At 41.9% G+C, this 21,616-nt stretch overlaps 1 protein-coding gene across 13 annotated transcripts in view; it reads left to right on the plus strand.

Annotated features, from left to right (window-relative positions):
* Nucleotides 1–21,616, plus strand: part of LOC123969008 (vacuolar protein sorting-associated protein 13B-like) — a 324,425-nt gene that overhangs the window by 143,570 nt on the left and 159,239 nt on the right. For all 13 annotated transcript variants that reach the window (XR_006824601.1, XR_006824600.1, XR_006824602.1 and 10 more), the window contains exons 22-24: nucleotides 2,512–2,645; nucleotides 18,430–18,664; nucleotides 19,896–20,113. Coding sequence is in view for 6 of the 13 variants with exons in the window: in XM_046046088.1 (XP_045902044.1) it covers nucleotides 2,512–2,645; nucleotides 18,430–18,664; nucleotides 19,896–20,113 (587 nt within the window). In the remaining 7 variants the exon portion in view is untranslated. The remainder of the gene's footprint in view (nucleotides 1–2,511; nucleotides 2,646–18,429; nucleotides 18,665–19,895; nucleotides 20,114–21,616) is intronic.

A 21,616-nucleotide genomic window follows, 5' to 3' on the forward strand; every position in this document is an offset into this window, starting at 1 on the left:
GAAGAAAATTTAACGACCAGGGTGTTAAGCTGAATGTAATGATAATTGCTTTAACGGCCCATGGCCTCTTCCTTTGCCCCGATTTCAGGCTCTGCGCTTATGTGTGTGTGCCCGCCTGTACACATGTATTAGTACTAAAATTAGCTACTTGGGTTTGTGAGCGCACTGCTTGATTGCACACTACTTACCTACTCACGTTAAATTGCGTATTTGTAATCATGCATCTAAACTCAAAGAAATCATGGTTGTTATTTTCAAAATACACATACAGCCAGAGCTAGTCTCTAACTTCTACTCATGCAGGGTCGACTCCACCCTCACGCTAACACTCACGGTATGTAATAGATTATTTTGGTAAATTGGAGGGACATGGTAGAAGTGTGTGTGACCAGGATTGATGTTTCTGAAGCTCAGAAGGGTGGTCTCTGTTTACTTTAAGATTTCATCAGTGATGATTAGTGAGGGTGTGAACTCATTTTGGGGTCTGCTTTAGTGTTTTTTTCTGTTGTGTGTTGTCAGGGTGTTGTGTGTGAATATACTAAGTTTGCGTATTATTTTCCATCGTGGTAAAGTGCTGTTTGGTTGGGCAAGTGTGTATTCTGGGTATGGGGGTGGGGAGGTCAACCAGGATACTGACGTAAGTAAGTGAGACTTTGGTACCGATGTGATAACCACCAATGAAGTTAAAATAATACTCATCCACACTAACATACATAAACTTTAACGTGGGTGCAGACATTGACTCATCCACACACTTAAAAAACTTTAAAAACACATACAGATATACTACATTGTCACAACCTACTTTACAAAAAACACACAGATGCCCAGCTCCTGGGGTAAAGTCTCATTTGTCTAGACAGCTGAGCCACATGACAGAGAGCAACAGCCACAGAACTCTGTCATGTCTGTATGGATCCCCTGCAGAGCTGAACAGGAAACAGCTCTCTAATGCAGTGTGACAGGAATACTCCAACACACACAGCCCTCTACAACAAAACACTATTGACAACCCAATGATATCACAGCGGTTTATGCAGCACTCTGCACATTACTCAATGAAAGACAGTCCATGAAACACAATCTGTCCTGTCAAAGTCAATTTGTGCCATCTGTGACTATGTGGATATTTAGTGAAGTATATGATCATTGGAATTGGTTGTGTACAAGGCTCACAGAAACAATGTGATGAATAAGAATGAGGGAGAAGGTATATTGGAAAATATGGGTTGTCAAATGTACACAATGTACAGTGCGGTCAAAGTACATTGGGTACTACGTAATGATGCTGAATGAACACTGATTGTTGGCATTATGACAAATATAGTCCATTTCATAGTCCCTAAATGCCAGAGGCACCTGGATGCTGAGTGTGAGAAAATACTGTAAGACAGTCCAGACATGATGATCTCGGCCTTCAATCCTTTCTTACACACACACACACACACACAAACTTGCACGCATCTGTGACATTAGTCATTCAGCTATACACACACTCCCACGCACAAGTTTTAGGCAGGTTGCCACAGCGGCCACAAACCAAGGTAACTAACCATCCTCTTCGTCTATTGCCCCCAGCAACACACTATTGTTGCCATACCAACCCATTTTGCTGTTTTAGTGATATTTGGGAGTGTGGTGTCTGGGGAGGCACAGTGGTGCTGTGACATCAGCGCTGTTTCATGACAACTGTGGGATAGAGCTGCTGAGCAAGGCAGACCTCTAAATCATGGAATATGTCTTTATGTGTCTTCAGAGAGAGCCCCCTTCCCTCACCTCCGACGCCCTGATGGCTTTAACATCCGCAGACCTCAGGCTAACCTGGTAGAATGTGTGTTTCGCCAATATGCTTCTGTCTTAGTCCCTGTGTTTCTGCTTCTGCACCTCTCTCTTACTCTCGGTTTCTCCTTTATCTGTCTGTCTTCTTCTCTCAGAAGAACTGTATCTAGAAAACTGAAGGTGTGTTTTGACCTTCAGGTTCATATGTTTGGTGCAAAGGCTAATAGTGGGGGTTGTTGCTGTGTGGTTTGTGTGCTTGGCTGTTGCCATGAGTGTCAGCACAGACAATTGGCCTTCGTCTGGACCACAGCAGGCACACTAGGACATGTCATGTCTAGGACTGTGTGTGCGTGTGTGTGCGTGTGTGTGCGTGTGTGTGCGTGTGTGTGTGTGTGTGTGTGTGTGTGTGTGTGTACATTCTCCCAGTTCTCATAGTTCCCTCTCTCACTGTAGGAGACAAGAAACCTGAGGGCCAACATTACATCACCTCAATGAAGTGTCACTTAAACGTCATATAACATGATACTGTACAGCAAGTGAAAATACAGTGAATTATGAAGAGAGTTAAATGAAGGATGAAAACAGGACAGTACATTTTCTCACCGTATATTTATTTTATATTATACATTGCAGGGTACTACACAACTGTTTAATTTATTGTTTAAGAAAAGCCTTTTAAAGCAATGTATAAATCCAGTATCTGTTATCTTTTTCCCTTTGTTTCTTTCCTAGAATCACGTCCCCTATCCATCCCCATGAAGGTGATGCCTGACACCACAGCAGTGGAGTCATGGGTAGCCTCAGAGGAGAGAATGAAGGAGCTCATCGCCCATGCCTGGGATGCTGTTAAACGTCTTACTCTACAGGTACCAAACCATACTCTGCCATTATAATTATACGTCTATTGGAACAGGCATACAAGTTACCCATTTCCTCTACTGGGCTGATTTTGGATTGTGATTTTCACTGGCTTTGAAGCTGTTAATCAGTCAGTGATATGCAAGGTTTCACTGTATCTAGTCGTTTAGGGGACCTTACACACCAGGACTGGGGGTCAAGCCCCTGTGTCAACAGTCCACCATGCTAAAATATTCTTGAGCTACACACCGAATTCACATGCTTACATTTCTTTGAAATCTGGCACCCACATAGCTATCAATAATGACTTTAAACATCTTGACCTCCCAGTATATACAAATCTTTATCACATTTATCTTTGTATTTTAAACATCAGCAAAAGTGCCAACTTATTACTCTTTGGCTTGACCTTATACAGAAGTTACAGGCTGTCACACATGTCCGGGAGCAGCTTTACATTTCCAAACACCACTCTTTTTGTCCTCTTTCTCTCTTTTGTTACTGTAAAGTATTGAGGTTTAGCTCAGCCCAGGCCAGCCCAGCTTAGCTCTTTCTGTGGTTGGTTGTGGCCATATGGCTACCAGAGACCTCTGTTAGCTGTTAGCCCATTAGCCTGTTTTACATACAGATGCATACGTAGCGTCTCATTTCCCTTTGTGGCGGGCTGACTCTCTGGTTGACTGGCTGGTTTGCTGGATGTCCCTGTCCGTCTGTTTAAGTGTCTAACTGGATAGTTAAGTGCTTCCATTGTGTGGCTTCTTGCTGCATCTTGACTGGACCATTTAGCCGAGCCCACATCACAACCAGCCCCATCTGAAGTATATCAGGAAGTGCTGACAGCTCTCTGACAGAGCTCCTCTTGATGCAGGAGCAGGGCGTCATGGTGTATGGCACACGTGTGTGTGTGTGTGTGTGTCTACTCACACAGCGCGCATGGGGTACATTACTGATTGGGGCATATGGATGTCTTTGTGTTCAGTAGTGTGTTAGATTCATTTATGACTGCTGGTCTACAGTGTGCAAACATTACTGTGAAGACGGTGACTACATTTACATTTAGTATTAATGTTGTATTTTTGTTACTCAAATATCCTGTTTTTTTTGTTGGCCACTGTACACATCAGAACTGTTTTAAAATACTACACTTAGGCTCATGATGTGAGACTCGATCAGGATGCATGGCTTACTTAGATGGCCCACAGATTACTGCAGTGTGGAAGTATTCTTCGACTATTGTTTTTTTTCTGTCAGCACTCTGCCTCAAACGAGGTTATAGTTACATTGTGATGTCAACAGAATATAACCTCACAGATCACTACAAGAATCATAACTTTACTGGATTCTGTTTTTATACCTTTTCAGCAGTGTACTGTTGTGAACACAGGCACGTCACCACAACAGGTTTATTGATGACAGTGATACTTTTTTACTGTAGGAAATTCAAAGTGCAGGTAACTGAAATCAGTCTTTAATGGGACTATGGCTTAAAGGCAGATTTCTTTGTGCATGTAAAACATAATCAATTATGCTTAAGAATCAACCATTTTTAATTCATCTTAATTGTTATTGTTAGGACCACACAAACCGATGTCAGTCAAACATGAAAGAGAGCATGGCACATGTGAATAGAAATAATGCTCAGAGTCCAGGTCCCATGTCAGTCCACTTAGCTGTTTACAGTACTTCCACAAAAGTTAACTCAACCCTCTAATAGTTTGCTGAGCCCGTCATTGCCTCCACTTCCCTCTGTCCCCTTCGGCTGTGCGACTGGGACCACACCACGTACTGCAGCAGTAATTAGGAAACAGTCTGTCCTGTTGACATGGGAGTGGAAGCGGACCAAACCGAACAACCTGACAGCTGGTACCCCAGGCCTTGGATATCCCCAAACTTAAACCACTCCATTTATTTTAGTGTGGTGTAAACAGAATACCTAATGGCTCACACTTATGTTGCACATGTGCCCAATTTGGCATGAAGGGCTTTCTCCGTCTTTTACAGAAGAGAGAGAAGCAAGAAGGATAGAGAGAAGGCGGATGAATGAGATTCAGGGAGAGAAAATTTCAAAAGTATTTATTATTCTACGGCTGCTGAGACCTCTTAAGGCTTTTTAAACAGAATACGGACATGTGATAGCTGGGGATTGTGTACATTTTTTTCAAAAATCGTATACGTCCATAAATTCTTTCCTACAGATTCACAACAAGAGGCAAGGAGGTAGGGGTTTTGTGTAGATGCTAGACTGTGGGTAGATTTTAATAGGAGTAGGTAAGAAAATAGTGAAAATGCACAGTCTCATCTTCAGATACACACATTAATCATGCATGGAAAGGTACAGTACATGAGGTTTTCATTGTCAGCTATTTTCTCTTGTTATTTATTCCATCAGTATGAGCAGATGACAAATAGCATAGAACACTGGGAATAAAATATGTTTTATATTTTCTTTGTGGTATCATACATATCGATCATACATTTAAGTTGTTCAAGTTATAATGGACTTTGCTGCATCATCCCTTATCTTACATCAAAAAACAGCATAACCTCAGAAAATCTGTGCAAGCAATTCTGTCCCACTGCACTGTGCATTTCATTACAGTGTGGCTCTATACTTGAAAAAGCTTATGTAATGTCTTAGACACTTATCCCACTCCAAGTCTGAAACTAGAATAGCAGCTGGAAAAAGCAGAACATGCACTGTTTCTATTTGTAGCTTTCTGCTATAAACTTATTCTTTACACCATACTTGTCTTTTTCAATGACAGGCATAGTTAGCATTGATTTCTGGTGATGTATCGTCACGCGTGGTTAGGGTGCAGATTATTATCTGAATCCATGAGTGTCACGCTCCATCTGTAGCTGAGTGCTTCAACCAAACCCCAGAAATGATTCTGAGCCACGGTTCTTCTACTAATTCAAATCCAGTACATTCCTATCTATATCAGTTTGTAAGACCCTCTTCTCCTGTTACCTCTCTAGAAGTGATATGCAAGTGTCACCCTGCAAAAAAATGGCCTCGACATTATACATAATCGATTCAAAGCCATCAGAGAACTACTTTCAGGCTCTTCATGAAACTGTTGACATTGAAACAGACAAGCTGGCCGGCCCAAAGAGAAATGGTTCAGTTTACACACACAGCTATGTGAATCATGGACAAATAGGGGTTCTACATGCTTAAACAGTAGTTGATTAGTTTAGTTTCCTCAGGAAAGATGACTGAGAGAATGTCGACGTGGGGGGGGGAAAGACATTCTCTAAGAGCGAAAGAGCCAGTGCCTTTGTCACGCCATTGCAACAGGCATGGTGAGGTCAGAGGGACATACCATACAAACCCCTCAAGCCCAAGATGGTGGAGTCTACTTGGCATTACGTACAGCACAGATCATCCATATTGTAAAAACAATGAGGGAGAGTGTGTGCTTTTCTCTAGAGAGGCAACTTTTGGTCTTTTGGTCATACAAGGCTTAATATGTCTAGGTGGTGTTATTTTAGTAATCACTTCACATTAGGGCTGAAGGGCAGTGCAGCAGTTGTCACCTTGGCAAGAGTGGCCTGGCACATCTTAAAATGGCCATTTGCTCTCAGCCTTGGAGTACTGACCATCAGCTTTACTTCCCTTTCTCGCTTTAACTCATTGTGCTGCTTTTTGTATACAACACACCTCCTGAACTCTTCACTTTGCCTTCCGTGTTCTTACCTCTGGTGTCCTTTTCTGTCCCTTGCCTTTCTCTCCCTGCTTATTTCCTGCCTATCCCTCTCTCCCACTGCTCACCCTTACCCCATTTCATCCTGTCATCTCCCCTTCTCCGCCTCATTCTCCCCAAGGACACCCATGTTCTCTCTGGGCCCTGATAATAATTGCAAGTGATCAGGATGGTGATTCTATTTCAGGAATTTTGCAATAATTCCTTCTATTTAACACATGAATGTGTTCAGCATTGGCAAAGAAGCACGTTGCTACCAAAACTGAAATGGGATCTGCTGAAACAGAGAGACCGTTGCCATGGAAAAATGAAGTAACACAGCTCCCTGCAGCTGCCATGCATTAATGAGTAGGATCTTTTTTGAGAGAGAAAAAGAGGAGAAAAAGCAGTGGGGTAGAAAAGGTAAAGTGATGGAAAGGAGACAGACAAAGCAAGAAGAAGAAGGAGAAAAAATGGGCAGAAAGTGAGTCTGAACGCAGGAGGTAAGTGAAAGAGTGATAGAAAGGAGGATCATGTATACTGCATGTTTGGTGCGGCTTAGATCAGGCTGGCCAGATGGTTTCCATGAACAGGATCTGACCCCCGGCTAGAGCGCCTTCTGCAGGCACATTACTTCATCCTTCTGCCCCCCTTCCTCCATCCTCCTATCATCCCTCCACTCAACACCTCATCCTCCCTGTCTGTCAGATCCCGCAAATGATTTACAATTACAACTTTAATTTTGTGCCACTTAAAACATGTTTCTTTGTGGATTGAGGTGATAAATTGTCAACTTTTGACAGTCATGTTACAAACCCTGAGGGTGTCTCATATACATGATAACAAACATTTTGTGATATACTGTAATTCAGATGTTCAATGCTGGGGTGAATGCGTACATTTGAATTTATAATGATTAACCTCAGTGAAAATTAAATCAAGCCCCAGCTCCAGCCATGAATAGGGTCATAAGAAACCCACTGAAAAAGAAATGCCAGATTTAAAAATGTGTTTGGTTAAAAGCACTTAAATCGGGACAGGTCAGTGGAATATTAGAAAAAAAAGAATGTAAAACAGCAAGTCAGTTAACCTGTATCACCCTCTTAAACACACCTTCCTTCAGAGGTCCCCTGACTAATTAATTTAATAATAATATTTTACATATAAACAATGCATGCTAGTTTGACTTTAACAATGGAAGTTAAACCACACATGCACACACTGTGGCTGGAATCCATGTGTTTTACTATGTTTATCATAATAAAAAACTGGCAATACCACACGATTCTGTGCTCTTAAAAATCCGGATGCTGGCATACCTTGTTCCATGCTGCCAAAAACCAGGCTTTTCAACCAGGCTGAAACTGAGATGAATTCTGTATGCTTAGCATTTATATGCTTGACATGCTGTGGAGTTTATGTTGGTGTGATGCTTAGAGCAGCGGAAAACGCATATGCTTTTATTGTAGCTTGCAGTCCCTGGTTGTCTAATAGAAAGCGGAGTACTGTTTGGCTGTAGTGCAAACAGAGGGGTTAAATCTGAGGGAGGAACCCAGTGTGTCTCTCTTGTCATTGAAAGGGAAGGAAGGAGAGAAGGAAGAACAGAAAGGGGTACAGCGGGAATATGAAGGAGAGAGTTAGAGAAAGGGTCTACATTCTCTCCTGATTACACACTCATCCCCTCTGGTATCGCCTGATCTAAATCAAGACCACACAATGTAACAGTAGATGTGTCATTAGCTGTTTACTGGGTGAAAACACTGTGTGTGTGTGTGTGTGTGACGTGTGTGTGCGTGTGTGTACATGCTGCAACACACGCGTGGCTGTAAGCATGTTTGTGCTGTGTTCATGTGTGTTTCCTTAAGGCCACCTAACTCCGCTGCCTGTCAAGGCCACTTTCCAAGGGCCTTCAATTGTGTGTATTTGCGTGGTATGTGCGTGTGTGTGTCTGTTAGCGTGCGTGCACATGATGACGGGAGCGTGGCCAGAAACCCGTTCCATCATCTGCTGCTGTGTCAATACACTGATGACCTCACAGCCATAGACACACACACACACATATTTGACCCTCTCACCGGGCTGCACTGGAAAAGTGCTTACCAGGATTCTCTTGTGTCTGTAACCTCTTAAACCTCAGAGTCCTGGAGACCTGGAACTGATTTTCATTAGGATAAAAACTCACAGCAGCTACAATTTCAGGATTGGGATGTTTTAGAAATTGTCAAGGAGAAATGATGGTGGTTTTTCACCCTGATCTTCTGAATGTGTTTTGGACAGCTTGTTTGGAGGTGAATCTGGTCAAATTGTTGGAGCATGCGTCCACCCTTTGTCCTGGGACAGAGGAGAAAACGGTGCCAAACACAGGTCAAATCAGATCAGTTGAGTTTCAGAACAGCCCAGTTTGGCCTACTTGATTTGGTCACACCGCATAAATCAATAGTGGTGAAAATTTGCCAGAGTTAGCCAATAAAAGCTCTTTTCATCTGCAGTCTATCACCATCTGATCCAACTTGGCCTGGTATTACATACTGCATAACATAATCACAGCACCCTCCACTCACTTCAGCTGGCCCACAGCAAAATTGTCTGGCCACACCACTACTGTAGATAAACCAAGCCAAGCCTATATTCATACATCTGACCAAACTACAGTCCAGCCTACTTACCATTAGGCCTTTATATTTCAGCTGCAACATGGATCTTTTCATAACCTCTAGCCTGAGCTTTAGCCTGGTCTGTTGCAATGCAATTCACCTCATTCCCGCTTACTGGGCAGTCTATCTCACCTAAACCAAGCAACCCCGTCCTGTCCTTGGCTCTGCTCAGCCGTGACCTCATCTATCACATCAGTATTCCCAGTCATGGCCATCTTCTCCCAGAGCAACTTCAGCCCTAGCTTGATGTGGCCATTATGGCCTTTTAATTTAAATAATAATAATAATAATAACAATAATTACAACAAGTGGGGGGAGAATGAAATCTTTTGCAAATGTTTGACTTTATAATCTCAGAGATTTTTTGAAGTTATTTCTCTAAATATAACCTTCCCCTATACTCCTTCCCCCGGCTCGGTAATTAAACTTTTAAATTTTTTTTTTTACCTACAATGGCCCTAATACGCCGTCATACCACTTAGACCACATCTGTAGTGGCTCACCATGCTGGGGCGGTAGAGGTGTGATTGTTGTGTGATCGGGGGTGGGAGCAGGCGAGGCAGGCCAGACCAGCCGCACTCCTAAGGCCACTGTTGGATCAATAAACGCAGCGATCAAAGTCGCAATTAACCCACCGCGCTAACACAAACAGCCGGGCCAGCAGAAACAAACAAAGCCTTCATGTCACCTAAAGCGTTTATTTTTGCAGATTTCCACCTCGGCCAGGGAGACCTCCAGTGCTTGTCAGCTTCTGTAAGCAGTGTTAGAAGAGAGGAATGCAGGGCCACAGGGATGGCTGGTTGCCTGGCTGTGCTGCTGTGCCAGGCCACGAGCTTATTGCTTGTGGTGGCATGTGGGTGAGACCTAGCCTATCTTTTGTCAAGAGGCATCACGCTTAGATGCCTTTCTCGTAGACTTCAGGAAGGAAAGCTGCTTTCTGAGGTTGCGGGAATAACTTAATTCCTTGTACATCCATACACCACAACACACATCTGCACAGTCTCATCTTCAGATACACACATTAATCATGTTAATTTACAGGGAGACACTATTTACACTATTTTTACACTATTTACTATTAGACTCACTATTCCAAATGTGTCTTTGGACAGAGCTGAATGCAGGAGGATATGCAGAAGAAGGGGGAGCAAAAGGTTAACAGTGGGTGGGGTATCCAGAGAGGGATTGGATGAGGGGGGTTGCTCTGTGGACCTTCTGTTCATCTGACTGGCCACTTAGGAAACTCAGTGTCCCGTCTGGTGCAGGAACAGGAAGATTACATTTGGAGAGGTATCAGGTTTTTAAAAACAAAGGGATGTGTTTTCCGCTTGCTGCCGATCTCTCCACTGAGATTTTTCTGCTCCAGAGTTGCAAATGTTTTCACCCGGGATGCTGGGAGGGTGTTTCTAATTTCCTCTCCTATCTCTGGGTGATTTCCTGTGTGTCGTGGCTTGCTTATTGTGTGTGTGAAAAAGAGTGCGTAGAAGAGAAAATGAGGGGAAAATGTGTCAGTACGAATGTGCTTGAATGCGCAAGTGTGTGTGTGCTTCACATGTTGTGGGGTCGCTCCACAGAGAGGTGATCTTGGCCTACAGGCTTTGTGCTGTGCTGAGGTCTGTACTGAGCCGGAACCCCCCAGTCTCTCTTCTCTCCAGTGATATGAAAACAATAAGCCTAACAGCGGATCTGACCACAGCGCCACAGACAAATGTCAGACGCATTTTCCTGCCTGGGTCCAAGTTAGATGATTGTGACAGAGATTGTCTTTAGTGCTATCAGAATCATGTAGCAAGACAGCTGTGCTGTGGAAAATATTTTTCAAGGAGAGTAGGCACTGATCATTATATATATATATTATATTGTTTTATAATGCAGTCACAATGTAGACCCAGGCTTTTAAGTTAATGGGCCCAGTTAGGACAGGTTAGTCAAAAGAGATAACTCGTAGAAATAGTTTAATACACAACACCTTTCACAGATGACAGGTGGTTCATGTAGCACATGTTCACACTCCATTTATCCACTCCACCAGCCCATTTATACAATGAAGTACTTAAAGACATTTTCTAAGGTGTTCTAGTCACGATAGCTAAAATTCCCGACCTCTCTTTCAGAGACACATATTTCTACCATTCCTGCAATCTGTCCATTCATGTCTGAAACATTACCTGTACTTCTAAGAATGACTATCTGAGAATAGTGTACTCTCAGCTGAAGTTGCTCTTCGGAGTAGACAGTCTATCCTCCATCTAACTCACTGCTCTGTCATTTACTGGCGAGGCACTGCGGATCCTAAGAGCCTCCTGTGGTTATATAGGCCATTTCCACATGGCCCCAGCCTTTTAATGGCCTAAGTGTGTTTGGCCCTCAGCTTCCTCTCTATTAGAACCTGCTCTGCTGGAACCAGATAAACCATCTTCACAAAGACTCAAGGGAGAAATGCTGCACAAGACGGAACATACACTCCCAATGCTGCTCAAAAGAGGAGGAAGTAAGGGACGCTTTTTAGGGGTAATACAACTGAAAGATTTGAAACAGGGTGCACACATGTGGCTGGACTCTGAACTGTATCTGATGAAGCAGGGAAGTGATCAGGAATAAAACTGAGCAGAACTTGCCACAAAAAATGGAACAGTCCCATATTTAGAACTCTGTGATGTGTCGCCAGGCGGGGATGAGAAGGAAGAAATAGACAAAGAAAAACGTGTCTTTAGGCATCTTACCATTTAATCAAAGTACTTTCCAAATGGATGTTTTTTATATACATATTTCAGGCTTTTTTGTTCATCTGTCTCTTTTCTAGTAGTATTTATTTACTCCTGACAGCATATGCTGGCTTCCTGATCCAGAATCCAGATTGAATTAGAGCCTGAGTGATTGTAGATCAAAGTGTAAGAAGATCCTTGTTCATCTAGAGGCCTAAGAGGAAGGGATCAAGGCCTAAGTCTCAGGATAAGCAATGGTCACCTCCTAAATAACCAGGCTGTCACTCAAGAACCACTGTGACTCTCACTCTTTGGGGCCGCGGGGCTTTTTACTGAATCCTGTGTTTCTCAGTGTTCATATTGAGACATACACAACTGAAGAGCACCAACCTATTATGCTACATGATATACAGATCTCTATATTATTTCCAGCTAGTCTCTGTCCCCTAATGGCTGTGTATTGTCAGATCTCTCACTCTCATCTCTGAATGAGTCAGCCAGATGACATTTTCTCTACATACCAGGGATGTACTGATGAAAGGCAGCAATAAGTAAAATGCATCTTTATAACTACAAACTTGCACGCACGCACACACACACACACACAATCTTTGCTCTTTCTCTGATTCTGTGCCAAACAGCAGTATTCTCACTATATGTATAAATCATATTGAAGGGGAGTCTCCCATCAGTCCAACTTTTGGAAGCATTTTGTGGTGATTTCACCCTCAGGGCAAACATAAGAGGAGGAGGAGGAGGAGGAGGAGGAGGAGGAGGAGGAGGAGGAGGAGGAGAAATTGTGCAGCAGCCAGATTGTTGAGCTGAACTAACTCAACACCCAGCAGTAGTACATCGGGATAAAACCTTATAGCTTCAGAAGTGTTGTGTAACTGAGTTCACTGCTGTTGCAGGTGCCATTCTTTGCAGCGCCAGGTCTCAGCCAGTATATTAAAAGAGATGGGGGGGGTTCTCTAAGAGCAGCACTTATTTAAGGAAAAAGAAGATGTGGGATGTTAATCCAGGTGTTTTCGGCCCGAGGCTATAGAGCTTCAAATTGTTTTGTTTATTTAATTTTTTTACTTTTTCCTTCTGAATTGAAATGACTGCAGTTGCAGTGAGTGATACAGTCTGTAATATGTGTGTGTGTTCAGGTTTGCATGTACAGTATGTGAACAAGTACACACAATGTATGTGTGTGTGTGCTTTTGTAAATGTGTATGTCATTTGAGCATGTTTTTACAGTTAAAGCCCGGCACGTGCAGCCTCATAAGGAGTTGATTGGCTTCAGTCTTTTTTTTTAACAGAGATTTCCTGGTCAAAATTGAAAAGTGTTTCCGCTGTTTTTGAAGTATATTAATAGAGTGTGCTGCTGAGTGATCCACTCTGCCCCTGAATACACACACAGACACACACTCACATTGTCCCTCAGTGTTTTTTACTGAATTAATCTGTCATTAGACGCAGTGGGTAACTGAAGTCCAGTCCCGGGCTGTTGACTGTTTGACTCCTTTTTTCCCCACTGAACCTTCTAAAATTAGTTATATACTAGATGAACACACCTGCCATTCTTAAACTTCTTACCAACATTAGGCTTAAACTTGAATCCAAAACTTTATCATAATCCTCCTGATGTGGGTCAGCTCCGCATATAGCTTTCATAATTAGAAATGAATGTTTAACCCACAATATTGTTAAAACACAGGTCCCATATTCACACTTCCAAAAGGGCTGTGCTGTATTTATTTATTGTACCTGAGTCATTTCTAGAGGCCGTCTGTCATTTTGTGCAGCAGTTTAATTCCACATTACCCAGAACCCCACAGAGGGTAAAGTTGTGTAACAGATATTCCACACTGCAATTATACTTCTGGCTTTCAGATATTATTTGTGCCCATTTCTATTTTTAAATTCATTTCAGAATTTTCCTTTTGCTGTACTTGGAAAAGCTGCCTACCCTAACAGAAAATACATGTTCACTATCCTATTATGGTTAAAAATTTAATTCAGTTTGCTGAGCCTTGTGAGTGAACTTTGCCTTGGCGTGTGACGAAACAAACTGAGTTTTAGATCTACCTTGTATATCTGTCAGTTTCCTGTTCTGTCACAGGACATTGTGCATGCTTTCGTTCTTACACACACACACACACACACGCCCATCACCTCGCAGTAGGGGGACATTGTCACACGGGCTAACTGCTTTCAGTGCAATGTTTATTGGCCTGTTACAGAGCTGTTAAACACAATTTTGTAGAATACCAAACATGACCCTGCACAACCTCGACTGAACCTTTACACCTGAAGTTGTGACATGAAACACACATACCTTCACTTTCTGCTTTGACCCATTAGTACAGAGAACTTTTTTTTTACTTTGTGTACAGCCGTTCCATAATGTCAGCATAACACTGAATTCCCCTCTGCTCCCACCAGCTCTCCTCTCCTCTCAAACCCTGCTCTATGGTTTCCCTTCCTCCCCTTACTCCGATCTCAACCTTTCTACACAGATTTTCCACCCTAAATCAATGCAAGGTCATGGTGAGAGACCTGGACACCAACAGCCAGGCCTCAGCAGTGAGAGGGACAAAAGGACAGAGGCATGGAGGGTAGGGTGACGAAGGGATAGAGGGATATAGAGTTAGTCAGGGGAGAAGAGCTGTCAATGGTTTTGGCAGCAGTCAAAGCAGTGATGCATATGGGGCATTCTGACCTCAGACTATTTCTCTCTTTGGATCTGTCAGCGTTGTTCAGCAGTGCCAGCGCTCCCTTCCTTGCCCTTTGTTACCCCTGTTGTCTTTGTTTGGATACTGTATTCCGTCTCCTTGTGTTGGGGGGGGTGTATGTGAGTCACAGCTCAAACTTGAAACCACAGAGGGGGGGGAGGCCTTGGAGAGGTCTGTAAGGTTAACCAGGGTGACTTGCTTTTAACGGTAGCTCAGAGAACTGAGTGGAGGATGGCCAGTGTGTTCTCAGAGGGTTCTGAGTTCACGTTCCTAGAAGGGTGACAAAACCGCATAACCAAGGATAGACCTTTACAATGTATACATCTCAGCATGAATTGTTCGGCATGAAGGTTTGATATACCGTCTTTAAATGACCAGTGGTTTGCTGTGGCGGAGAAAGCAGACAGTTTCCATGGCAAAAGCATCATGTCAGTGAACATATTCATTTTGGGTGTACCAAAGGAATTGAATTCTATACACCAGGACTAGGTGTGCAGTCTCTCTTACTTCCTCTTTCAAGGAGGTTCTCTGTTTTGGTCCCATCTGTTTCTCTCCATTTGTCTGTTAGCGGGATATAACATCCACTCACAAAACATTATGCCACGGCTCATGGAACAATGGATTCTTACCCAGAATTTTCTCATCAATTTCTGATGTTTCTTAACATTACGAGATAGGGTATTTTCACTATTTTCTCATGAACTGTTGTACTCAATTAAAACAATTCTGGCACATTTATCCCGTGATTGTCTATCACAGTGTGTATTTTGCTTCAGATCCAGATCCAGATTAAACATTCCTAAACATTTTCTGTTATTAAAATAACAAATGTAAACGATTGTGCAGTCTTGGCAGAGGCATGCTCTTTCTGAGTGCTTTCTACTGCTCATTATATTTTGATCTTACTTGTTTACCATATTTGTCTTGGATACAACTTCAGCCAGTAACCATGTTGCCTCCTGGAGTAGGTATGGATTACAATAAGTAGTTGTTCATGGACTGCTTGGCCCGCCAAACTTTAGCACGATTTAATCCAGACCCTGGCAAGATATTTCACTAACGTTACAGTTATTCATCTGTTTGCCATAGCATTATATCTCTTGTCTTCCTGTGCCGTCATCTTCCTTCTAGCAGCAGTGTGATTTGAAGTCAGATATTCATCCATCTCATCTGGTCCCCAGTATGTAAAATGCCCAGTTCACTGTTGTTCTTATCTACCCTGTTGACCTAAACTCCCTCACTCAAGAGAAAAGCTAAATGTTTCTTTTTTCGCCGCCCTCGCCTTTAGATGGACTCATGCACTGTTGCCATTGTGGATTGCAACATGTTTGATTCTGTTTTTTGTGGCTTTTATTAGCTGTCACCAAAAGATTAGTTTTGTATCATCCAGATTTAGGACTGACAGGCCATTTTGTTTTCCATTACATACTTAGGCCCTTTGAAGCATTTTTAGCCTTTTTGCTATAGTGTAAACATCTAGAAACAGCGGTCGCTGTGCCCGGTGAATGCCATTCAATTGTTCAGCTTTTTCCTCTGTTGTCATCTGCGAGATGTTATCTAATTATTGTTAGTATTTCACTGTGTGATGTGGCAAGTCTGTAGCTACCATACACTTGACATCATCTTTGGTTATATGTTGCTATGGGGAACAACAACATAGCATTATAAAGTCATAAGCAAACACCATTAAGGGATATTACATTGTTTTATTGTACACGCTAGCGATTATGGTGGTAACTTATACAGTGGATGCCCATTTTTATCTGACCTACTGTAGTACAAGAAAGATTTCTGGATACATCGTCTTGTGGTGCAACATAATCTGAATAAGTCTCATTTTCATTTGCCAATCATCAGCCAATTTTTTTTCCCAAAAAATTGGCTGATCTAAAGTATGTTACACAATTAGCTCACCCTTTCCGAATAGTTATTAACAAAACCTACTTCATGTTTAATTTTGCTAAAAATATCCCACAGTTGCTAATAAAAATGTTACTATGAAAATGAAATGTGTGGTGAAATAAAGAGTCTTACATCTGTGTCTTCTCAAACACAGACAGAACAGTTTCCTTTCATCTGTGAGCTTTTATTTTGGAGGTTGATATTTTCCTGTGATTATGTATAAAAGTCCGACTCCCAAAGTTGGATATATGGTGACAGATTTAGTGAACCATCAGACACAGTATGGGAACTTAAATCACTGATGTAACTTTAGTTGGTCATTTACAATTGGTCTGTATGGTAGGATAGCTGTGCTCTGAAATGGCCCATTTAAAAAAGCAAGTATAAGATTACTTTCTATTTGTTATGATTAAACTTAGTATGTACCTTTATCTCTGACAGTAATAGGGTTAGGCTTACACATATATACAGAGAGAAATATCTGTGTAAATTAATCAATAACACATTTAATAATGTCTTAATTATTTGTAGCAATTATTTAGTAATTTAAAAAAACAAAAATGCCAAACATTTCCTGGTTACAGCTTATTAGATGTGAATATATTGTTTTTTGCTCAGTTTCATGCGAGTGTTATTTGATCACTTGTTTTTAAGAAAATAATAAAAGACATCTCTGTGGGTTCTGGTAACTTCTTCTAAGCATTTTTTTATGTAAATAACATCCTCTTCAGTTTTGCTTACTGTGTCCATATGTTCTTCAAATTCTTTTGAGTAGAAGTATGTTGATGCTTGAGACATAGCCCAAGCAGAAGAAATAATGTGTAATGATGTGAAGTAATCTGTATGAATAAACCAAGATGTCCAGCAGGAGAGCATTAGCTTCAGGCAGTGAGCTCAAGGTGCAGACCAGTCATTGTTTTAAACCCGGCAATTTCCGTGTGTTTGCCTGCTTTACAGCTTAACCCTGCTAAGATCTGCGGCAGACCAGGCAGTGTCAATGGATTTTCTTCCTGCGTGCTGGCTCTTAAAAAGACCAGAGCCTTATGTGTCAGTGTGCAAAAGTATTCCAATTTCAAACCCCCCCCTTTGAAGAGTAATCAAAAGAGGAAGCAGCATGAGATGAATGCGTAACCATATCTCACCCTCTTTCTCTTGCTCTCCTTCTTTCCATCACTTTGTCTCTCTGTCTCAGTCTTTTTCTTAGTTTTTACCGTTCTTCCTCTCGCTCATCTCCCGTCAAAGCCGGGAGAACTGGCCTCCGTATACAGGCCTGTCAGAGGGGTGCACAAGTGTATGTGCAAATTCCAGTGGAGAGTGTGTGTCTGTGTATGAGTACAGTACACTGAACATATTACAGTATAGTGGCGCTTGCCTATCATTAAACTGAGCAACTCCTACTGTGTGTGTGGCTGGCAGCACCTGCTGTCTGCCCCACTGGACCCTGTACTCCTCTCCTTTCTGTTAACTGGCCTTTTAAATCAATGCAGCCCCCGTGTGATGGAAAAAGACACTTCTCATACACTTATTGGCTACTGGCTAGTGACCTAATGGCTTGTAAATTTTGCTTTTTTGGTGAACAGAAAAATGTGTGACATATTCCAGCTGGAATGGGTCTCAAACTCTTTTAAAAAGACTTCAAAAAAGTTTAAGTTCCAGAAAAGTCCTTGGACTTGTAAAAGGTGTCCTGTTTCCTAGATATGGAATTTCACAATAGTTTTAAATGGGCATTCAAAGTCTCACATTCTAGTTTAAAAAGTTTTCTGAAGGCAAATCCTACTTTCCAAAGCATGACTGTATGTATAATATCAGAGCATATACTTTAAAATATAATAATATACTGTATAACAGGGTTTAGTTGATCATAGCCATGAAGCGCCAGTGATATGCATTTCTAAATGTGGAATGGAATATTTCTGTTTTTTAAATTAAGGAAAGCTTATTAAGCATGTTCAGTCTTTTCAAGCACACTTTCTTAGATCTCTTCCAACGCAGTCCTTGTCCTCTAAAGCTTTGGGCACTAGAAATCATATAAGGAGGCCGAGGCAGGTTCCTAGTCTGTGATCAAGTAACACAGAATTGATTTATATGATATCATCTGTCCTTCATTTTTCTCTCCCCCCTCCAGTTGGAGCTACAGTCATGCTGTGTGTTCCTGCCTAATGACAGCCTCCCGTCCCCGAGCACCATCATCTGCGGTGACATTCCCGGCACCGTCCGTAGCTGGTACCACAACCAGGCCTCTATGCCTGGGACTCTGGTAGTCTGCTTGCCACAGATCAGTGTCCTCAGTGCTGGCCACAAGTACATGGAACCGCTGCAGGAGCTCCCTTTTGTGGTCTCCAAGCCCATCTTAGAGGAAGGTAGGTTTTCATACTCTCAACTTTAATTAAAATGATTAAAATGCTGGGAGAAGAGCACACACCCTGATACAGAGTGACAACACGAAATGACCGGGTGTCGAAAAGATTGAAATGAAAGTTTTAATGAGAAAACAAAATGGTACTAACATACTGGAAAACAATGATGGCGATAGGTTCATAGGTTAAAATGGGAGTTTTAGGAAAAATAATTCAATAGGTGGGAAAAATGTACATAACTTTTATTACAAATGGATTTTCTTTTATTAATAATTGAAGGGAACGCTTTCATAATAGTAATAGGCCTCATAATGTGAATTCATCATCATTATGGCCTTTTCAACACTGAGCAAACCTTTGACCCACTACTACTCATTTACCATGACAAAAGGCAAACAAACTTAAGTAGAGCGACTTTGAGAGATAGATCTTGCACATGTGGTGTGCACACCTGGTAGAGTTGACATAAGCAACACTCAGACGGGTGAGAAGTGTTTTCTCTTTAGAAGAAGAAAAAAGAGGCCACCCTCGTTTTTTTCTCTCAACTCTTCAATGACATCAGCATTGGGCATACAGATGTCAAAAACGGAGGAGAAAGAAAAACGACAGCAAAAACAGTGACATCAGCAGCCTTGTCAATGTTGCCGTTAAAATTAACAAACCATGCTTTCAGTAATTCATTCCTACCCTTTGAAAAGCTCTTCATCTCTCGTTTTCAATGCTCTGGATCAAAGCGTCCTGCCCACGGTGCATGGGAAATGTGCTCTTCATGGCCCCGTGCTAGCGAACAAGTTCCTCTTCTCTGTTAAGATGGTTATACCAGGGTTGGCAGATGAACAAGTTCAAGCTCTCCCAGTGTGGCATCTTATCTCAGGCCCACAAATTTAGAATGGACCCTCATTTTAAAGTGTGTTTTGATATTATTAAGCTATTCACAAGGATACAAAGCATACGCCTTAGTGTATGTTTTCCATGAAGATTTCTCATCCCATGTGCAGGAACTGGCTTAGATTTTTAAAGGTAAGTGCAAGAAATAATCTAGTTGTGACTGTCTTTTTGATATTTTAAATTTCTCTTACATCTCTTTGTCTTCCTTTTCAATTTCGCAATAACTTGGTTAGTGCTCTTTACTCTCCCTTCACATGTCGTCTCTCTCATCCTCCCTGCCCCTATCACTCTCTGCCAATATCTCTCTGTTGCAGTTTTCATCCTCTTCTTTCATGTGTACCACCAGGTGATGCCTTTCCGTGGACAGTAAGCCTGAGTCAGTTCAGCGTGTATACACTGCTGGGACAGCAGCAAAGCCTAAGCCTGTTAGAGCCTATGGGCTGTACCTCCACACTGGCGGTCACATCCCATAAGCCGCAAAGCTGTTCTGAAGGAAGACACTCCTTTGTGGTCTGCCTCCATGTTGATCTGCAGCCCATCCACGTCAAGTGCTCCAACCCTCAGGTCAGTCAGACAGTCATGAGTCTCACAAAGTGGTCATCAGATTTACATGTATTTACATGTAGATTTATACAAATCATCCTCTTGTAAACTTTCCTGAAATATGAACATATGGACCCTGGCAGGAAAATCCTGCCTCTGCATGATTTTCTGATAGAGATTGACTTCAATACACAAACTGCCTCATCTTCTTACCTAGTATGATTTCCATGAAAATTAAAGTGTAAACACGAGAGTGTTGCCTTGTTTGTTTTGGTCAAACATACCGAGGTCTGAGTGAAGGAGAGTGGGGAATTGCAAGACTCATCATCATTGTTACACAGTGTTATTATGTTTTAATGAGAGAATGATGAATATGGACAGATTGGAAACGGAACATATTTGTCTCCTGGTTAGGCCTCTGGTTTGTTTTTCATAGCGCTGTTATAGCACTATAATCACATCTACATGTACCATTACACATGGGGTTTTTTTTCGCAATTGAATTAGCTGTATTGAATTAGGTCCCTCTGTAAACACTGAATTGGGACGACCTTTTGAGTGGTCACACTGTTAAATGTCTCAGACCACAGTGATGAGCCATGGTGATATTGAGGGGAATTGGTACCAGCAACAAATGAAAGGCCTTAATCTGTTAGTGGTGAAAACTTTCCCAGAGATGCAGAGAGCTGGTCGTTTATTGAGGGAGTTTCTTTTCTCTCCTCTTCTCTGTTCTCCCTTTCAAATGGAGTGCCTGTGTCTGGCAAAGCTGGGAAGGCTTATTGCGATTATATGATGAGTCATTATTAGTTTTTGGGGTCCAATGAAAGGTTCTCTTTTCTTTTTTTCTTTTCTTTCATCACACTCCCTCTGCTCTCTCTTCCCATCTGTTCACCTCTTCTTTCTTTCTTTCCCTCTACTGTGTAAATTTCTGACTCGAGGGGGGGTTATAAGCCAATACTGTACGATTTCAAGTCATGCAGCAGCTCTTTAAGAACTGCTGCCAGAGCGACCCCACCCTCTCCAGAACAAAAGAGACCTCACACTACTTACTCCTCTTTCTAATTAGCATTGCCATTTGTGGGAATGTATATGGGTATGTCAGAGCACTGCACAGTTGCTCCACAATGAGTACCACCAACACAGTGAGATGAGAACACTGTGATGGGTATTATCACACAAATTTTGAGACATTAATACATTTAAAGTCAACAAATTGTGTTTGGCCTCTTAACTTCCCCTGGCATCTAAACTGCATTTTTGTGATATTAAATCAGATTTTCCATAATATTCGAGAGATTACTTCATGGCACACACAAAGGTATTTTTAGGAACTCGGGTTAAATGGTCGAGCCTTTGAGCGTTTTCATCTTTTCTTTTTTTAAATATCTTTATTTAGCATTTTAAAGGTAGCTATAGGTATCATTGCATATGTACAATAAGGGATACGCAAAAGAGAGCTAGAGAAAAAGGCCATGCAAAGATACAGTTGCATGCTCACACACACACACATAATCAGTGCATGCA

This window comes from Micropterus dolomieu, linkage group LG03 (genome assembly GCF_021292245.1).
Source record: "Micropterus dolomieu isolate WLL.071019.BEF.003 ecotype Adirondacks linkage group LG03, ASM2129224v1, whole genome shotgun sequence".
NCBI classification, from domain to species: Eukaryota; Metazoa; Chordata; class Actinopteri; order Centrarchiformes; family Centrarchidae; genus Micropterus; species Micropterus dolomieu.